General features: G+C 41.6%; 1 protein-coding gene across 1 annotated transcript in view; it reads right to left on the reverse strand.

The window, feature by feature from the left end:
* The window catches only part of LOC127522225 (uncharacterized), an 884749-nt gene that overhangs the window by 498970 nt on the left and 364287 nt on the right, over positions 1-21492 (reverse strand). The window contains exons 48-51 of the mRNA XM_051911962.1: positions 10199-10369; positions 5081-5254; positions 4106-4276; positions 2075-2248 (exon numbers count right to left, since the gene is read on the reverse strand). Of these exons, the coding sequence (XP_051767922.1) occupies positions 2075-2248; positions 4106-4276; positions 5081-5254; positions 10199-10369 (690 nt within the window). The remainder of the gene's footprint in view (positions 1-2074; positions 2249-4105; positions 4277-5080; positions 5255-10198; positions 10370-21492) is intronic.

Genomic DNA, 21492 nt, shown 5'->3' on the forward strand with positions numbered 1-21492 from the left:
GAAATAGTTCACAGAATGTCAGTTTAATTGAGTCTAATGGGCTTCAGTGTGTTTAAATGTGAATTTTGTCAGTTGGAGTTTGAACAGTCGTGGCTCATCTGAACATTCCATCAGTGAAAGTCAATGGGATTTTTCCGAGTTTTCATAGTCATTTTTAGGAAAACCGTAAGTCCGATCAGTTAGAAAAGATAAAGCACACTAAGTCAGAACAGTCTGAAGGTTTGAGCCGAATTTGGTAGTTCGAGCTTTAAAGCTCTAGGAGGAGTTAAAGTCAGAAATGTTAGTCTCAGAAAAATAAGTTTAAACAGCATTTCAGTAAAGCTGGGCACACATTTAACGACTAGCTAAAACATCCTAAGACTGAGCTCAACACACAGCGATTGTTTCCTGCGACTGAAGCAGATTTAAATACTTACACACGGAATCTGAACACCGACTGTAATCGCCGACTGAACGCAACTGGCTCTGACTGGACGCGTTTGAGCGCGATCAGTCTTAAGTATCAATTTACATTCATAATCGGCCGTACAATCGTTAAAGTCGGCATGAAATCAAAATTGACAACTCTTATTTTTTTATGGAATATTGTAGTATTTATTATCAATAATTTATCCGTGCACTTCATTATTTTTTTGAAATTCATGTGCCCTCGTAATCTTTAATCAAAAACATTAACCTGCTCTCCCCCTCAAAACGACTCATCGTCTCTTCCTGTCACATGCTATAATGGCGGACACACACCGTCAGTCAGTCTCTCTCTCGCTGTTTAGTGCCGTTGATCGTCCTCGTCATCCTCAATGAATAAGGTTCTTACAGTAATGTGAGGGTGCTCGCAGTGAGTCCGGTGGAGAGAAATTCCCAAACAGGCATTCAGATCTGCCCCATTTTATTAGCAACACCCAACTTCCAACGATCCAATCAATTCCCGAAGTAAGAAATCAAGTACCGCCCTCTCATTTCAGATGCCGTTTCACTCAGACAGACGTCACAGTAGAGAAGAAAAGACAATCGCAACTTCCGCTTCATGCCGACTTTAAGTGTGTCCCCGGCTTAAGTTGGCTTTTCCAAGCCCAAGCTTTACTCACCCTCAAGCCATCCTAGGTGAATATGACTTTCTTCCTTCTGATGAACATAATCAAAGAAATATTAATAAATATCCTGACACATCCAAGCTTTATAATGGCAGTGAACGGGATCAATGAGTATAAGCTAAAGATCCACATCCATCCATAATAAACGTACTCCACACAGCTTACAGCTCGTTCAAAACAACCCACAAATGCATTGCAAAAAAGCCCGCCCAACCAGCATACAGCAGCCTGTTGGTTATCGGAGCAATCGTGTAGTGATTATATTCACCAATAGAGGGGGCTGTGCAGCTACACTGCTATTGGTCGCACGTGCGCCGCTACTTCATGAAGAACGTAACCTGGACCAGAGCAGAGCACCATTATTATCAATTATAAAAAACAAAACATCGTTAACGGTTTCAGTGTAGTAACATACTAACTATTCATGTTAAATTAAAGTAACACTGTTTGTTTGTGTTTTATAACAGGGCCTCAACAGGGTGTGGGATTGTTTTACACAATTTTAAACGTCTCTAAAAGTTCTGCAGTCACAACACATCATTTCCACACACACATCTGAACTATAACTTGTTTAATTATTGATATTTTTTACACAAACGCATCGTTTCGTTTCAGAAGGACTTTATTAACCCCTCGAAGCCGTGTGGAGCACATATTTATTATGGATGGATGTGGATGGAGACACTTTCTTCAGCTCATACTCATTGATCCCGTTCACTGCCATTATAAAGCTCAGATGTGTCAGGATATTTATTAATATTTCTTTGATTATGTTCATCAGAAAGAAGAAAGTCATATTCACCTAGGATGGCTTGAGGGTGAGTAAAGCTTGGGCTAATTTTCATTTGAAAGTGAACTAATCCTTTAACTAAAACCATTTCTGAATCTTTCTTCAGATGGAGATGCAGCGCTACAAATGATGTGACTTGTGCCCTGTTGTCTTAAAATAAATTAAATGGTAAATACAGTATAATGATACTAACTTTAGTTTCTCCAGCTTGAATTGTGGGTTCATCAGTAGATCACTGAGGTTTTTCACTCCAGAGTCTCCAAGTTTATTCCCGCTCAGGTTCAGCTCTCTCAGGTGTGACGGGTTTGATTTCAGAGCTGAAGTCAGGATGACACACTGTTCCTCTGTAATACTGCAAACACTCAGACTGAAGACAGAAAGAGAAAAGACAATGACTCAAATCTATGATGATCAACTAACATGTTTAGCTTCATCCAGCAGACTTTTGCTGACAAATAAACAGGAATAATTAATGTAAGTTTCAACATTTACTAATACAGTTTTAAATAAAAAAGTTTTCTGTTAACATTAGTTAATCCACTGTGAACGAACATGAACAATGAATAATTGTATAAACGAACATTAACAGATTAAGGAATGAAAGTATTTCCTGAAGCAGAAGACAATCAAACAAGTTTTGGAAAAGCTTCATCTGCTTTAGTGCTGCACTGTGAGGCAGTGTCACGTCTGTTCTGGGTTTAGTTTAGTTTATGTTTTCATGTCTTTTATTTTGTTTAATTCTCACAGTCTTGCTCCTCATGTGATCTTGTCATGTGCTCCCCCTGTTCATGTGTCATGTTCTGATTGGTTCCTTGTTTCATGCGTCACATTTTCATTGGTTCATTGTGTTCAGGTGTTTCTTGTTTGTTCATTAGTGTCTGTGTGTATATATAGCCCTCATGTTATCATTGTCTTTAGTCTGTCTTTGTTCCCTGTAACTGCTGTTGGTGAGGTTTATGTTCATGTTTCTTAGTTTCCAAGTGTTTTTTTGTTATTTTAATTTTTGTTCACGTTTATTTGAATAAAGTAGTGGTGGCGAGATGAAGCTTCATGAAGCTTTCCAGCCAGATGTGTTGAAAAGTGGTTCATTTCTCGAGGCTTTGAATGCACAAAGAGACACATGCTGATCAATGGAAATATGGTGCAGGAAGTTTAGTTTGACAGCACCAAAATGTGTGTTACATGGTTCATGATACATTAACATACACAAATAAATAAATAAATAAATAATTAGTTCTGTGAAGTATTTATGTTCAGTGTTGTTTTATAATGTTTCATAATTTTGTAACTGGGCAATGCTGTTGTTGAACATACGAGAAAAAACAAAGTTTTTTAAACCGGATAAAAAAGTGAAAGTGATTAAGGTGGACTGGACAGAGAGAAGTGGAAGTGCTTGTGTAACACGAGAGGAAAAAACACATTGTTCCACCAAAAATGAACACCTTCTCGAAGCACTTCACTCAAACGAGTCTTCGAACGTCACCAGTGAAGTCATTTCACTAAAACAATACAAGCCTCGATACGGAGCTCCGGCGGGAAGAACCTGATGTTCTCGACACAAGCTTCGAAGCCTCGATATCAGGAGTAACATCACTAGAATAAAGCTGCACTTGTGTTCAGTCAACTTGCCTTCAGTGGATCTTATTACAGGCAGATTCTGATCACAGATATTTAAAATGCATTTGTTCAAAAGTTACAGTAAATGCTGCACCAAAATTAGACATTTTACATTTTGTGAAATACAAACATTAAACTGAAAGCAGTTATGAACAGTTCTGATGTCACAAAAAACTTTGTTACACACCAGCAATCAGTAAACATGATCACATTCAGCAGTCGTGTTCAAAAAGAGCGTCAATATATACACACTTATATTTAATTTACACAGAATTAACCTGTGAAAGTCAGGAAAGACATCTCTGTGTTTATAGAGCAGCTGTTTTTTCAATCTATCACTTATTTGAAGAGTTTTCTAAGCTCTGGAAGAAAACCATTGATCTCCCTCTACAGTAACTGAAATAATTAAATTATTAATTAAATATTTAAAGCTTGATGTCACATTTAAATTGTGTTTTTAATTTCCTGTTTAATTGTATTTCTTTACATTGTTGTAGCTGAGAAAAAAACTGCTCTGACTCAAATACGTGAGGAAATATTATTATCAGCTTCAGTAACATTACATTTAAAAGTAATGTAATATTATAAATAAATGAACAATACTCACGTCAGTGTTTTGAGTCGACAGTGTTTATCCTGCAGTAGAGCAGCGATCTGATTCACTCGTGTGTCTCCTAGTTCATGTTGAATCAGTTTCAGCTCTCTCAGGAGTAACGGGTTTTTACCCACAACTCTCTCCACATACTGACAGGCTTCATCTGCAGCAGCACTCAAAAACCTGCAGAAGAGTCAATTCAGTTCTCAACTAAATGTCTGTTGCATTACAAACATGATTGATAAGATAAAAAACTTAATTATTGTTCTGAAGACAAGCTCTAGTTAGTTATTTAGATTTAACACTTTTTTTGAACATTTAAATACACAAATAAATATATAAATACTTAAAAACAAAGTCTGATAGTCAGAGATATTTAAAAAAGAAACTCGAGCGACACTCAGTCCTAAAGCAAACTCATACGAACAGAAACGTCCCACAGAGCAGAAGGGCAAAAGCTCACTAGATCATGATTTTCAGTATGAATACAGAGTGTGAAATTAAGGCCTCAAGATCTTTCTGGCTTTTAAGCAGGAGGAGTGAGAAACATCAGCAGAGAAAACTGGCTTGTGAAACTGCATGTTTGTGAACATCTGGAGACTCATAGACCTGCTGTAGAGATACAGTGAATCTGGACTTGATGGAAAACAATTGTGTTCAGAAAATATTTTGACTGAAAGACTATCTACAATTTTTAATGAGAAGTGTGCACAAAAACAAAATTGTGCATGTTAATTGTCAAGGTATACCATACTCCAGAATAGCACATATACTGACCCATAATGTCTATTTGACCTGTAGCTTGAACCACAACTAAACTGTGTTGACGGTTATCATCATCATGTCAGAACCTGCAGCATCTGATCTGATCTTGATCATTTTGATGCAACAAATTGTCCAGCTTATTGTATAACTAAAATAATATATTTGTTATGAATATTTAGCCTGCATAGAACTAATTTTGTTAATTATTTCATCCCGTCTCACCTCAGTGTCTTCAGTTGACAGTTTGGATCCTGTAGTAAATCACTGAGCTCCTTCACTCCTGATTTTCCAGGATCATTTCCTGTGAGATCCAGCTCTATCAGGTGTGAAGGGTTTGATCTCAGAGCTGAAGCCAGAGCTTTATAACCTTCTTCTGTTACACTGCAGTTAGAGAGTCTAGAACAGGAATGAAAACATTCAGCTGATTAATCAGTTAAACCTGAACAAAATAAATCCTCAAAGTGAATTTTATTTTGTTCTTTGTATGAATGTATTGAAAGTTAGTTGTAAAAACTGACAAATGAATATGGAGGCAAACAAAAGACACAGAGAACTTTAATATGTTAGACATCAACATCACTTTCAAGATTTCAATTATCTAAAACTGTAGAGCTGTGAAAGTCTTTAATCTGAATGATTCACAACAAGCAACCTGAAAATGGTCGAAAATTGAGAAAATTAAAGTTTGGGAATGACCTAATTAAAGTCCAGACTTCATCACTCTGTTTTTATGCACATTTTTAAGTACCGCATCAGAAACGACAGATGGAAACACCAAATTTCAGAAAAAGAGTCACAAAAAAGTTTTTATGCTCACTTGAGGTGGTTTTTGACTTGTGCAAAAAAGAGTTAATGGGAATAATGGGAGATGGAAACGCATTTGCCGAATAAATTCTGACAGCGAACATTAAACCCACGTGACGAATCAGCTGTTTCCACTGATGGTGTTCTAACAGACTTAATGTTTGATTCTGTTATGATAAATTAAAGGGTTAGTTCACCTAAAAATGAAAATTCTGTCATTAATTACTCACCCTCTACAACCGTAAGACCTTCGTTCATCTTCAGAACACAAATTAAGATATTTTTGATAAAATCTGATGGCTCAGTGAAGCCTGCATTGACAGCAAGATAATTTACACTTTCAAACGCCCAGAAAGGTAAAGACATATTTAAAAAAGTTAATGTGACTACAGTGGGTCAACCTGAATGTTATGAAGCAATGAGAATACTTTTTGTGCGCCAAAAAAAAAAAAAAAAAAAAAAAAGCTCTCTCAGGAGTAACGGGCTTCATCTGCAGCAGCACTCAAAAACCTGCAGACGAGTCAATTCAGTTCTCAACTAAATGTCTGTTGCATTACAAACATGATTGATAAGATAAAAAAAACTCAATTACTGTTCTAAAGACAAGCTCTAGTTAGTTATTTAGATTTAACACTTTTCTTTGAACATTTAAATATACAAATAAATATATAAATACTTGAAAACAAAGTCTGATAGTCAGAGATATTTAAAAAAGAAACTCGAGCGACACTCAGTCCTAAAGCAAACTCATAAGAACAGAAACGTCCCACAGAGCAGAAGGGCAAAAGCTCACTAGATCATGATTTTCAGTATGAATACAGTGTGAAATTAAGGCCTCAAGATCTCTCTGGCTTTTAAGCTGGAGTCTCATAAGCCTCATTCAGACTGTCAGTCCAAATCCAATTTTTGCGCATATCCGATTGAAATCTGATCAGATTTAGCAAGTCTGAATAGGGATGCACTGTATACCGGTACTGTGAAAATACCATGAAAATATCATGATTTTGCTCATTTCGGTATATGCTGCTGTTCTGAAGTTCACCGCTAGGTGGCAGTGTGCCACACAAACTGACGCGAAACCGGCAAATGTGACAACATAGAGGAACAAAATGGATAAAGCAGTAGAATCTCACTCAACACGCCCAAAACTAATTAATAACAAAGAGCACAGAACCCAAGAGGCGAAACTCTGATCCTTTTTGGGCAACAGCCACTAGATGGCGCTCCGGTAGCGCGGCCGCCATTATGGGGTGAAAATGCCAACTGGACCATAAAATCCTTCACATCTTACACACCCAAAATCGGCGAATTTCACAACCAAATCAGAAGCGCAATAGAACATTTTTTAAATTAATTATCAGTAAATTTTATGGCTCCTACAGTAAATGTTGTTTATTGTCTTATATATGTTTTATTTTACCAGTTGTGGAATCCAACCATTCATCCATCTGAGGTAACGTAGTTAGCCTACTTTATTGAGTATTTCCATTTTATGAAACTTTACACATTTATTAATAGTAAATTAATAATTAATAAATTTAAGATCATCATGTTTGCAGCGAACAATATATTTCAGACCTAGTGGAGTAATAGTAATAATCACTCCACTAGGTCTGAATTGAATATTGCATGTTTTAATGGATCACGCTACAAACATAACGATCTTATAATGATGCATTGCTGTGTCCGTTATCGCATAATTCCCACTTTTGGACACTTTTGCTTTAACATACAACACTGCAAAAACAAGCTGTTATTTTCTGTTATATATTTATTGTCCAACATTCCCATTTTTTCTGATGCATGTCCTTAATTTAATTTCATATGTTGGTATTAATTCAGTGTTTATAATGCTAATACTTGAACTTCAAAGAATTTTAACCCAAACTGACTGCGTTTCTAGAGAGCAAAGGTTTTGTGAAAAAAGTGGAAGACTTAAACACAAAGTCTGTAAAATAAACTGTTAAAAGGATTTGATGATCACTAGTGATAGTATTTTATTCTGTTGTCATCATTCAGGTTGGATTTTAGCTTTAATGTACTTTGTTTTTTTTTGTTTTGTTTTTTTTAAACAAAGCAGCTGATATTGCCATAGAAGCTAGTGGACCGACTCGACCGACTTTCAAGTCAAAATGGCGGAAACGCAGAGCTGCTGCTGGGCGCTGGTGTTCCAATGGAACGTTCTATTGAGTTTCGCTTCTTGTTAGTGTTTATTCTTTGTTAATAATGACAGCAGTAGACGTATAATTTGGAATTGCTTTGCTTATAAAAATGATGAAGAACCATCAAACCTACACACACGTACATAAGATCATATGGTTTAGATAACATGAAAGCTCCAGCGTGCGTTTGAACCAATGATGTTTATCTCCTAATATTTGCACTTAAGTTTAGCTAGTTCTTACAGAAGTATTCAGGTACAGAAATGCTAGTTACAGAAATTTAATAAAGTAATCAAATGTAAAATAACACTGAATAGTCACTGTTAATACATTAAATACCGTTTAAGGTAAAACAACTCAATTTGGAAGGCGCGAGCTCTATACAGGCGGCTTGTGTGTGCGTTGTTTGTTGGTATAAGCGCAAAGAAACCATCTCTCACAGAGCTCCCAAGTACGTTACTACTGAATGATAAAATCGCTTGGATGTTCAAAATGGGTTTAAAAAATACGTGGGCAAGTGATTTCCGTCAGTTGTCCGTAACCCGCACGAGAGTGTTGTATCGCAGGGCGCATATGTACTTAAAGTGCTCTATTTTCGCACACTAATTTTGTACTTAATATACTAAAGATTCTTCTTTAGTACTTCTTAAGATAATCTTAAAAACATCTAAGTGTACTCAACTGTGCTATTTTGAAACACCATGAAATATGAACTAAAATGTGCTTTTAATATACTATCTCTGTATTTCCAAACAAGTTTTGGAAAAGGTTCATCTGCTTTAGTGCTGCACTGTGAGGCAGTGTCACGTCTGTTCTGGGTTTAGTTTAGTTTATGTTTTCATGTCTTTTATTTTGTATAATTCTCACAGTCTTGCTCCTCATGTGATCTTTTCATGTGCTCCCCCGTTCATGTGTCATGTTCTGATTGGTTCCTTGTTTCATGTGACACGTTTTCATTGGTTCATTGTGTTCAGGTGTTTCTTGTTTGTTCATTAGTGTCTGTGTGTATATATAGCCCTCCTGTTATCATTGTCTTTAGTCTGTCTTTGTTCCCGTTTAACTGCTGTTGGTGAGGTTCATGTTCATGTTCATGTTCATGTTCATGTTCCTGTTCCTGTTCCTTAGTTTCCAAGTGTTTTTTTGTTATTTTATTTTTGTTCACGTTTATTTGAATAAAGTAGTGGTGGCGAGATGAAGCTTCATGAAGCTTTCCAGCCAGATGTGTTGAAAAGTGGTTCATTTCTCGAGGCTTTGAATGCACACAGAGACACATGCTGATCAATGGAAATATGGTGCAGGAAGTTTAGTTTGACAGCACCAAAATGTGTGTTACATGGTTCATGATACATTAACATACACAAATAAATAAATAAATAAATAATTAGTTCTGTGAAGTATTTATGTTCAGTGTTGTTTTATAATGTTTCATAATTTTGTAACTGGGCAATGCTGTTGTTGAACATATGAGAAAAAACAAAGTTTTTTAAACCGGATAAAAAAGTGAAAGTGATTAAGGTGGACTGGACAGAGAGAAGTGGAAGTGCTTGTGTAACACGAGAGGAAAAAACACATTGTTCCACCAAAAATGAACCCCTTCTCGAAGCACTTCACTCAAACGAGGCTTCGAACGTCACCGGTGACGTCATTTCACTAAAACAATACAAGCCTCGATACGGAGCTCCGGCGGGAAGATCCTGATGTTCTCGACACAAGCTTCGAAGCCTCGATATCAGGAGTAACATCACTAGAATAAAGCTGCACTTGTGTTCAGTCAACTTGCCTTCAGTGGATCTTATTACAGGCAGATTCTGATCACAGATTTTTAAAATGCACTTGTTCAAAAGTTACAGTAAATGCTGCACCAAAATTAGACATTTTACATTTTGTGAAATACAAACATTAAACTGAAAGCAGTTATGAACAGTTCTGATGTCACAAAAAAACTTTGTTACACACCAGCAATCAGTAAACATGATCACATTCAGCAGTCGTGTTCAAAAAGAGCATCAATATATACACACTTATATTTAATTTACACAGAATTAACCTGTGAAAGTTAGGAAAGACATCTCTGTGTTTATAGAGCAGCTGTTTTTTCAATCTATCACTTATTTGAAGAGTTTTCTAAACTCTGGAAGAAAACCATTGATCTCCCTCTACAGTAACTGAAATAATTAAATTATTAATTAAATATTTAAAGCTTGATGTCACATTTAAATTGTGTTTAATTTTCTGTTTAATTGTATTTCTTTATATTGTTGTAGCTGAGAAAAAAACTGCTCTGACTCAAATACGTGAGGAAATATTATTATCAGCTTCAGTAACATTACATTTAAAAGTAATGTAATGTTTTAAATAAATGAACAATACTCACATCAGTGTTTTGAGTCGACAGTGTTTATCCTGCAGTAGAGCAGCGATCTGATTCACTCGTGTGTCTCCTAGTTCATGTTGAATCAGTTTCAGCTCTCTCAGGAGTAACGGGTTTTTACCCACAACTCTCTTCACATACTGACAGGCTTCATCTGCAGCAGCACTCAAAAACCTGCAGAAGAGTCAATTCAGTTCTCAACTAAATGTCTCTTGCATTACAAACATGATTGATAAGACAAAAAACTTAATTATTGTTCTGAAGACAAGCTCTAGTTAGTTATTTAGATTTAACACTTTTTTTGAACATTTAAATACACAAATAAATATATAAATACTTAAAAACAAAGTCTAATAGTCAGAGATATTTAAAAAAAGAAACTCGAGTGACACTCAGTCCTAAAGCAAACTCATAAGAACAGAAACGTCCCACAGAGCAGAAGGGCAAAAGCTCACTAGATCATGATTTTCAGTATGAATACAGTGTGAAATTAAGGCCTCAAGATCTTTCTGGCTTTTAAGCAGGAGGAGTGAGAAACATCAGCAGAGAAAACTGGCTTGTGAAACTGCATTTTTGTGAACATCTGGAGACTCATAGACCTGCTGTAGAGATACAGTGAATCTGGGCTTGATGGAAAACAATTGTGTTCAGAAAATATTTTGACTGAAAGACTATCTACAATTTTTAATGAGAAGTGTGCACAAAAACAAAATTGTGCATGTTAATTGTCAAGGTATACCATACTCCAGAATAGCACATATACTGACCCATAATGTCTATTTGACCTGTAGCTTGAACCACAACTAAACTGTGTTGACGGTTATCATCATCATGCAGAACCTGCAGCATCTGATCTGATCTTGATCATTTTGATGCAACAAATTGTCCAGCTTATTGTATAACTAAAATAATATATTTGTTATGAATATTTAGCCTGCATAGAACTAATTTTGTTAATTATTTCATCCCGTCTCACCTCAGTGTCTTCAGTTGACAGTTTGGATCCTGTAGTAAATCACTGAGCTCCTTCACTCCTGATTGTCCAGGATCATTTCCTGTGAGATCCAGCTCTATCAGGTGTGAAGGGTTTGATCTCAGAGCTGAAGCCAGAGCTTTATAACCTTCTTCTGTTACACTGCAGTTAGAGAGTCTAGAACAGGAATGAAAACATTCAGATGATTAATCAGTTAAACCTGAACAAAATAAATCCTCAAAGTGAATTTTATTTTGTTCTTTGTATGAATGTATTGAAAGTTAGTTGTAAAAACTGACAACTGAATATGGAGGCAAACAAAAGACACAGAGAACTTTAATATGTTAGACATCAACATCACTTTCAAGATTTCAATTATCTAAAACTGTAGAGCTGTGAAAGTCTTTGATCTGAATGATTCACAATAAGCAACCTGAAAATGGTCGAAAATTGAGAAAATTAAAGTTTGGGAATGACCTAATTAAAGTCCAGACTTCATCACTCTGTTTTTATGCACATCTTTAAGTACCGCATCAGAAACGACAGATGGAAACACCAAATTTTGGAAAAAGAGTCACAAAAAAGTTTTTATGCTCGCTTGAGGTGGTTTTTGACTTGTGCAAAAAAGAGTTAATGGGAATAATGGGAGATGGAAACATTTGCCGAATAAATTCTGACAGCGAACATTAAACCCACGTGACGAATCAGCTGTTTCCACTGATGGTGTTCTAACAGACTTAATGTTTGATTCTGTTATGATAAATTAAAGGGTTAGTTCACCTAAAAATGAAAATTCTGTCATTAATTACTCACCCTCTACAACCGTAAGACCTTCGTTCATCTTCAGAACACAAATTAAGATATTTTTGATAAAATCTGATGGCTCAGTGAAGCCTGCATTGACAGCAAGATAATTTACACTTTCAAATGCCCAGAAAGGTAAAGACATATTTAAAAAAGTCCATGTGACTACAGTGGGTCAACCTGAATGTTATGAAGCAATGAGAATACTTTTTGTGTGCCAAAAAAAAAAAAAAAAAAAAAAAGCTCTCTCAGGAGTAACGGGCTTCATCTGCAGCAGCACTCAAAAACCTGCAGACGAGTCAATTCAGTTCTCAACTAAATGTCTGTTGCATTACAAACATGATTGATAAGATAAAAAAAACTCAATTATTGTTCTAAAGACAAGCTCTAGTTAGTTATTTAGATTTAACACTTTTCTTTGAACATTTAAATACACAAATAAATATATAAATACTTGAAAACAAAGTCTGATAGTCAGAGATATTTAAAAAAGAAACTCGAGCGACACTCAGTCCTAAAGCAAACTCATAAGAACAGAAACGTCCCACAGAGCAGAAGAGTAAAAGCTCACTAGATCATGATTTTCAGTATGAATACAGAGTGTGAAATTAAGGCCTCAAGATCTTTCTGGCTTTTAAGCAGGAGTCTCATAAGCCTCATTCAGACTGTCAGTCCAAATCCAATTTTTGCGCATATCCGATTGAAATCTGATCAGATTTAGCAAGTCTGAATAGGGATGCACTGTATACCGGTACTGTGAAAATACCATGAAAATATCATGATTTTGCTCATTTCGGTATATGCTGCTGTTCTGAAGTTCACCGCTAGGTGGCAGTGTGCTACACAAACTGACGCGAAACCGGCAAATGTGACAACATAGAGGAACAAAATGGACAATGCAGTAGAATCTCACTCAACACGCCCAAAACTAATTAATAACAAAGAGCACAGAACCCAAGAGGCGAAACTCTGATCCTTTTTGGGCAACAGCCACTAGATGGCGCTCCGGTAGCGCGGCCGCCATTATGGGGTGAAAATGCCAACTGGACCATAGAATCCTTCACATCTTACGCACCCAAAATCGGCGAATTTCACAACCAAATCAGAAGCGCAATAGAACATTTTTTAAATTAAGTCACCAGTAAATTTTATGGCTCCTACAGTAAATGTTGTATTGTCGTATATATGTTTTATTTTACCAGTTGTGGAATCCAACCATTCAACCATCTGAGGTAACGTAGTTAGCCTACTTTATTGAGCATTTCCATTTTATGAAACTTTACACATTTATTAGCTAATAGTAAATTAATAATTAATAAATTTAAGATCATCATGTTTGCAGCAAACAATATATTTCAGACCTAGTGGAGTAATAGTAATAATCACTCCACTAGGTCTGAATTGAATATTGCACGTTTTAATGGATCACGCTACAAACATAACGTCTCGGTTACAAAGGTAACCCTCGTTCCCTGAAGGAGGGAACGGAGACGTACGTCGGACAGACCGACGAATAGGAATCTCGCTAGAGAGGCCAATCTACTTCGAGTGTAACTACAACGAGCCAATGCACATTGGCATGCAATCATATGCATCAGCTGCTCGCCTCGCAGTGCGGGTATATAACGAGCAGCAGGTGCGTTGCATCTTCAGGTTTTCGCTGAGGAGCCGAACCGGTTAGGCGGCAGCATCAGCGGGGTACAGCGACTGTGGCAACGGGACGTACGTCTCCGTTCCCTCCTTCAGGGAACGAGGGTTACCTTTGTAACCGAGACGTTCCCATTCAGTCGGTCACGTTCGACGTACGTCGGACAGACCGACGAATAGGAATCCCTACCAAAGCGCCACAGGGGCTGCCCCCTTCCAGCGCTCTGTTGTAAGCCACCTGAACCCCCTTGCCTACGGACGGTGGGACAGGGCTAACACAGAGAGTGTCGATCACTGCTGTTCCCCAAAACCCATTCAGTGAGACTATTGGATAACGCTGGGAAAGCGTACCCTTCCGCTGGGAAAGGAACGCTGCGGAAGCCACATCCTTCCCCGAAGGAGTTATGTGGAGAAGTACATATGGACTAACCCGTAGGCTGTACTACATATGGAAGAACTGGGGTGACTCCAACTCGATGAGAGGTGGGTTCTCCCAGAGGGAAAGACACGGGCTTCGTTTAGGAGCAACCGTGGAGCTAGACATATGGGATCCCAGTAGGGTCACACATATGGTACCCAGCCTAAACCCGGTTCTCAAGGATACAACGGAGTATAGGCCTAGCGCCAGACGCTCCGCCACGTCGGCTGCCGAAGGGAGATCGGAGGACTCAACAGGGTCTGCCTTGTAGGGACTCTCTGGAGAAAAAAGCGCATGTAAGCGCAGCAAGCCGACACTAAGCCGGGGCCTCTCCGTGCCTCTGACCTGAGGTGAGAACACGGGAGGAGACCGGCTCGACACGAAGGCTATAGAATCTAGCGAACGTGTTAGGTGTCGCCCAGCCCGCAGCTCTACAGATGTCTGTTAGCGAGGCGCCACGAGCCAGCGCCCAGGAAGACGCGACGCCTCTCGTGGAGTGCGCATGCAACCTGAGCGGGCAGGGCACGCCCTGAGCTTGGTAAGCCAGGGCGATGGCATCCACTATCCAGTGGGCCATCCTCTGCTTGGAGACAGCCTTTCCCTTCTGCTGGCCTCCGTAACAGACAAGAGCTGGTCTGAGGTCCTGAAGCTTTGAGTTCTGTCTATGTACAGTCGCAAAGCGCGAACTGGACAGAGCAAAGCCAGGGCTAGGTCTGCCTCCTCCGGGGGCAGCGCTTGCAGGCTCACTACCTGGTCCCTGAAGGGAGTGGTAGGAACCTTGGGCACATAGCCAGGCCGGGGTCTCAGTACCACGTGGCCGTCACCCGGCCCGAACTCTAGGCACGATTCGTCGACCGAAAAAGACTGCAGGTCCCCTACCCTCTTGATGGAGGCCAATGCAACCAGCAGCAAAGTCTTCATAGACAGAATCTTTAAGTCTGCTGATTGCAAGGGCTCAAAGGGAGCAATCTGAAGTGCTCTCAGCACCAGAGCAAGGTCCCAAGAGGGTACGGAGGGAGGACAAGGAGGATTCAACCGCCTCGCCCCCCTAAGGAACCTGACGACCAGGTCGTGCTGACCAACAGACTTGCCATCTATGTGGTCATGATATGCGGAAATAGCAGCAGTATGGACTTTGAGGGAGGAGGGGGACAGCCTACGCTCCAACCCCTGCTGCAAGAAGGAAAGCACGACACCGATCGAGCATCTTCGGGGGTCCTCTCGACGAGAAGAACACCACTCGACGAACATGTTCCACTTCAAGGCGTCTCGTAGACGGTGCCGAAGTGATGGTGTTAAGTACCTCGGGGGGTAAGTCACCTAGAACCTCCGCGTCCCGTCCAGGGACCAGACATGGAGTTTCCAGAGGTCTGGACGCGGGTGCCAGAGAGTGCCCCGTCTCTGAGAAAGAAGGACCTTCCTCAGAGGAATGGGCCAGGGAGGGGCTGTCGCGAGGAGTGAGAGTTCTGGGAACCAGGTCCGGTTGGGCCAATAGGGCGCAACTAGCAGGACCTGCTCCTCGTCCTCCCTGACTTTGCACAGGGTCTGTGCAAGTAGGCTCACTGGGGGAAACGCATATTTGCGAAGGCCCCGGGGCCAGCTGTGTGCCAGTGCGTCTGTTCCGAGTGTTCCCCCGGACAGGGAGTAAAACAACCGGCAATGGGAGGTTTCTGGTGAGGCAAACAGGTCTACCTGAGCCTCTCCGAACTCTCTCCAAATCAGCTGGACCACCTGGGGGTGGAGTCGCCACTCTCCTGGCCGCGCAGCTCGTGATAGCTCGTCGGCCACACGGTTGAGCACACCGGGAATATGAATGGCACGAAGCGACCTCAGATGCTTCTGACTCCAGAGGAGGAGATGGCGGGCGAGTTGCGACATGTGACGGGAGCGTAGACCACCTTGACGGTTGATGTACGCAACGGTTGCAGCGTTGTCCGTACGGACCAGTACATGCTTGCCCCGAAGCGGCCCTTTGAGGTGGCTCAGGGCAAGGTGTACTGCTAGCAACTCGAGGCAGTTGATGTGCCAATGCAGATGGGGGCCCGTCCACACCCCTGACACTGCATGCCCGTTGTACGTGGCACCCCAGCCTGTGGCAGAGGCATCTGTGAATACCACAGCATGCCAGGACACCTGCTCTAGGGGTACTCCAGCCCGAAGAAACAAGGGGTCCGACCACGGGCTGAAGGTTTGGCGGCACTCCTGAGTGATTGCCACCCGGAACGTGCCGCGTTGCCACGCCCATCTCGGGACCCGGCCGTGGAGCCAGTGTTGAAGCGGTCTCATATGAAGCAGACTGAGCGGGGTTACTGCCGCTGCGGCTGCCATATGCCCCAGGAGCCTCTGAAAAAAATTTTAGTGGAACCGCTGTCCTGCCGTTGAACGTATTCAGGCAGTTCAACACCGACTGAGCACGTTCCTCTGTGAGGCGTGCTATCTGTTCGACCGAATCCAACTCCATACCGAGAAAAAGAGATCCTCTGCACCGGGGCGAGTTTGCTCTTTTCCCAGTTGACCTGAAGACCCAACTGGCTGAGGTGTCTGAGCGCCAAATCCCTGTGTTCGCACAACTGATCCCGGGACTGTGCCAGAATGAGCCAGTCGTTGAGATAGTTGAGGATGCGAACACCCTGTTCTCTCATGGGAACAAGGGCTCCCTCCACGACCTTCGTGAAGACGCGGGGAGACAGGGCCAGCCCGAAGGGTAGGACTCTGTACTGATATGCTCGACCTTCGAACGCAAAACGCAGGAATGGCCTGTGTCGCGGAAGAATCGAAACATGACAGTACGCGTCCTTCAGGTCGATCGCTGCAAACCAATCCTGGGGACGGATGCACTCGAAAATGCGTTTCTGCGTGAGCATTTTGAACGGTAGCTTGTGAAGACTCCGATTCAAAACTCGCAGATCCAGGATCGGTTGTAACCCACCGCTTTTCTTGGGTACAATGAAGTAGGGACTGTAGAACCCTAACCTCATATCGGCTGGAGGGACCGGCTCTATCGCGTCCTTCGCCAGTAGGACCGCGATCTCCGCACGCAAGACACGGGCATCGACAGCCTTCACTGTAGTGAGGTGGATGCCCCTGAACTTGGGGGGGACGCCGGGCGAACTGAATCGCATAACCGAGCCCGATGGTCCGAATGAGCCAGCGAGACGGACTGGGGAGCGCTAATCAGGCTCGCAGAGACCGTACAAGCGGGATCAAAGGGACCGCAGGCGTACCCGCAGTGAGGCAGCAAGGTGGAACACAGGGACGCAGCTCGGGAGGCTCTCTCTTTGAGGCGGCCCGAAGCGGGGTCAGAGTGTGCTGTGCACCTGGTTCCACGGTTGGGCAGGGGGCGCAGGAGAGGCTTTGCTGCCTTCTCGACTGCACGCTGCTGCCCTCTGGCGAAGGAAGAGGGGGATGAAAGTGGTGAGGCTTTTCTCCTCCCACTGCTCTCCGAGCCCTCTTCAGACCCAGAGATGGAGGAACTGCTCTCTTTTTGAAAATTTGGGTACCGCTGGCTGTTGGACCAACAGGAGAACAGAAACAAACCCAACCAACAGGATTTACCACCCGGCCCTCCTCCGGGGGGGGGAGAGTAGCCCCACCCATCTCTGGGTCACCCGTCTCAGGGGTGATTTTTCACTAACCACTTAAACAGTAGCAGAGACGGGAGGCGTCATCTTCCTGCAGCGGACACAGTAGAGCAGACTGGGCCGGAGTTTTTTTTCTTCTGCAGGGGACGACACCCTTGGCGACGAGCAGACTGAGGGCCCACGAGGAACTCAATGGTTTGTCGGGGGAGGCTCCCTGGTCTGCCACTAACTGAGGAGAACTGCTGGGCTCAGTCCCCGACAGTGTCACCGAAAAGGCCACCTTGTGAGATGGGAGTGTCGAGAAAGCGTTTAGCTTGACGACCTCTTGCACCTCAGCAAGGTAAGCCAGGGGGCGCTTTTGGACCACTGAGGTGGACATCGTCTGGCCGAAGGCCTGCGCCGTGACTTTGATCACGGTTAGTCAACAAGCGCAGCTCAACCCCGGCTCAGAACTACCCTCATGCATAAAGAGTGCCTTGGCCTCACATGCAGGGTGGGTGTGGTCTGTGAACAGCCACCCCACCCATAAGGGTAGTGAGAGAGTAAAAACTTATGCAGATTTTGGCATTCCATATTTACGGCACCAATATAGCTCCATACTGCCAAGTTTTTCATGCACATCCGGAACACCCGGGAAAGCATGGCTGCAAACTCTGAATCTGAGTCAGCATAAGCACACACCATTACAGTGGGCAGCGTCACCCTCATTTCCAGAGCATAACAGCCCTCTCTCCGATGCTGCAATCGACATCTGACCCTCAGCTGGAGCCCTGAATGAAATGCTAGGTTCCCCTATGAAAAGGACCAGCAATCCAATCCAGAAACCGCACAGCATGTAATGCGCTAGAGAGGGAGGGGCCCTAGGGGGTTGGTTCCCCGAAGGAACCCCTCAACCTCAAGACACCCAAGCCATTTCACCAAAGTAGACCTCTTCTGGTGCACCAGAGAGGGCGCTACAATGGAGATTAGGCAAGGAGACCGCGCATCTAGAGCGCCGAGCGAGCGCTGGGTTGCCGTGACAACCCGCGCTGCAGCCCGACAGCTCGACGGCACACGACACGCAGAGGAGCGAGAGGTTTGCTCTCGCTGATCTCCGCGGTCTCCCAGAGTGTCGGGCAGACCCGCGGCTGTGCTTTTACACACAAGCGGCAGCTGGCCAACAACAGAGGGGACTCAAGCTTCCCGGAGAAAGAAGAGTCACGACCGGCGTGTCGACGTGATCATGTTCTCATACGAAAACATGAACCACCCACGAACATCGTTTCAGCACGTGCCCAGACATGTGAAACAGTGATCGTGGCCGTCAGTGAGGACAGGAAACGACCGCATCCAGAAACACACAAATAGAATGTCATCTTTAAAAAGACGCAAGCTCTACTTGTGTAAGCTCTTTTAGGGACTTTACTCTTTTAGAGTGCTGAAGCACGCAGGGGAACGGCCGCCGCAACACAGACAGGGATTGTGTGCAGCCTGTCGTGTGCTCTTTCTCTCTTTGAAGGCGCTCACTCTTACCAGCCGTAAAAACGGCTTTCAGCGCTCGAAGCGCACCGTACCGGCCGTGAGAACAGCCTTCTGACGCTGTCAAAACAGCTATTTGCTCTATAATGGCAAACGAAACAAAAAACAGAAAATAAAGAGAGGACTTCGACCCCGCTGCTGTGCTGTTCGCCCGCACTCGAAAAAAAAAAAGAGAAGTTCAACCAAAAGCTTGACTCGTCTTCTAGCAGACACTTGCTTGCAGAGAACAGGAACAAACACCGTTCGGCTCCGAAGCGAAAAGCTGAAGATGCAACGCACCTGCTGCTCGTTATATACCCGCACTGCGAGGCGAGCAGCTGATGCATATGATTGCATGCCAATGTGCATTGGCTCGTTGTAGTTACACTCGAAGTAGATTGGCCTCTCTAGCGAGATTCCTATTCGTCGGTCTGTCCGACGTACGTCGAACGTGACCGACTGAATGGGAACGATCTTATAACACATGATGCATTGCTGTGTCCGTTATCGCATAATTCCCACTTTTGGACACTTTTGCTTTAATACACAACACTGTAAAAACAAGCTGTTATTTTCTGTTATATATTTATTGTCCAACATTCGCAATTACTCTGATGCATGTCCTTAATTTAATTTTGTTTATAATGCTAATACTTGAACTTCAACGAATTTTAACCCAAACTGACTGCGTTTCTAGAGAGCAAAGGTTTTGTGAAAAAAGTGGAAGACTTAAACACAAAGTCTGTAAAATAAACTGTTTTTGATGATCACTAGTGATAGTATTTTATTCTGTGTTGTCATCATTCAGGTTGGATTTTAGCTTTAATGTACTTTGTTTTTGTTTTTTTAACAAAGCAGCTGATATTGCCATAGAAGCTAGTGGACCGACTCGACCGACTTTCAAGTCAAAATGGCGGAAACGCAGAGCTGCTGCTGGGCGCTGGTGTTCCAATGGAACATTCTATTGAGTTTCGCTTCTTGTTAGTGTATATTCTTTGTTAATAATGACAGCAGTAGACGTATAATTTGGAATTGCTTTGCTTATAAAAATGATGAAGAACCATCAAACCTACACGCACGTACATAAGATCATATGGTTTAGATAACATGAAAGCTCCAGCGTGCGTTTGAACCAATGATGTTTATCTCCTAATATTTGCACTTAAGTTTAGCTAGTTCTTACAGAAGTATTCAGGTACAGAAATGCTAGTTACAGAAATTTAATAAAGTAATCAAATGTAAAATAACACTGAATAGTCACTTTTAATACATTAAATACCGTTTAAGGTAAAACAACTCAATTTGGAAGGCGCAAGCTCTATACAGGCGGCTTGTGTGTGCGTTGTTTGTTGGTATAAGCGCAAAGAAACCATCTCTCACAGAGCTCCCAAGTACGTTACTACTGAATGATAAAATCGCTTGGATGTTCAAAATGGGTTTAAAAAAACGTGGGCAAGTGATTTCCGTCAGTTGTCCGTAACCCGCACGAGAGTGTTGTATCGCAGGGCGCATATGTACTTAAAGTGCTCTACTTTCGCACACTAATTTTGTACTTAATATACTAAAGATTCTTCATTAGTACTTCTTAAGATAATCTTAAAAACATCTAAGTGTACTCAACTGTGCTATTTTGAAACACCATGAAATATGAAATAAAATGTGCTTTTAATATACTATCTCTGTATTTAAAAAATGTATTTAGGTAACACTTGTAATAGACTATGGGTTCAAGTGTGCTATAAGTGGTAACCAATTACTGATTTGATGTGATAATCTGTGTTGATTATTTTACTAATAAACATTTGCGATAATTTCCCTCTTTGTAAACGCGCAACCTGCGAGAATGAGAATAATTATGCGCAATACCCACACCAAAATTTAGACCCTGTATGGTATCGATTTAATACCGATATACCGGTATTAGATTGTGGTACCGTACCAAAGCCAAAATTGTGGTACTGACCCATCCTGAATGGCCAAAAATCACATGAAATGCGATTTTTACAAATCCATTGCTAATTACATCATCAATGTTGTATTTAAAATACTTTTCTAATTACTCTGCCTGAAAAGTAATTTAATTACTCAATAAGTAACTTACTAATTACTTCTTAAAATCCCTATAAACCTTGACCGGATAGACAATAGAAAGGAAACTCTTTTAATAATTTAGTCAAACATGGAATAGTTTAGCCTTTTATAGCTTTTTAAAACATTTTAACTTTATTAAAACATATACTATAATACTTTTATTTACTTTATAATACTTAAAATTTTTTTAGTAACAAATAGGGATGTCAGAAAAATCTAGTAGTCGGTACTGATACCACCAAAAGTGCACAATACTCGATACCAAAGTTGATACCACGGTAAAAAT

Source organism: Ctenopharyngodon idella, chromosome 2 (assembly GCF_019924925.1).
Source record: "Ctenopharyngodon idella isolate HZGC_01 chromosome 2, HZGC01, whole genome shotgun sequence".
Classification (NCBI taxonomy): domain Eukaryota; kingdom Metazoa; phylum Chordata; class Actinopteri; order Cypriniformes; family Xenocyprididae; genus Ctenopharyngodon; species Ctenopharyngodon idella.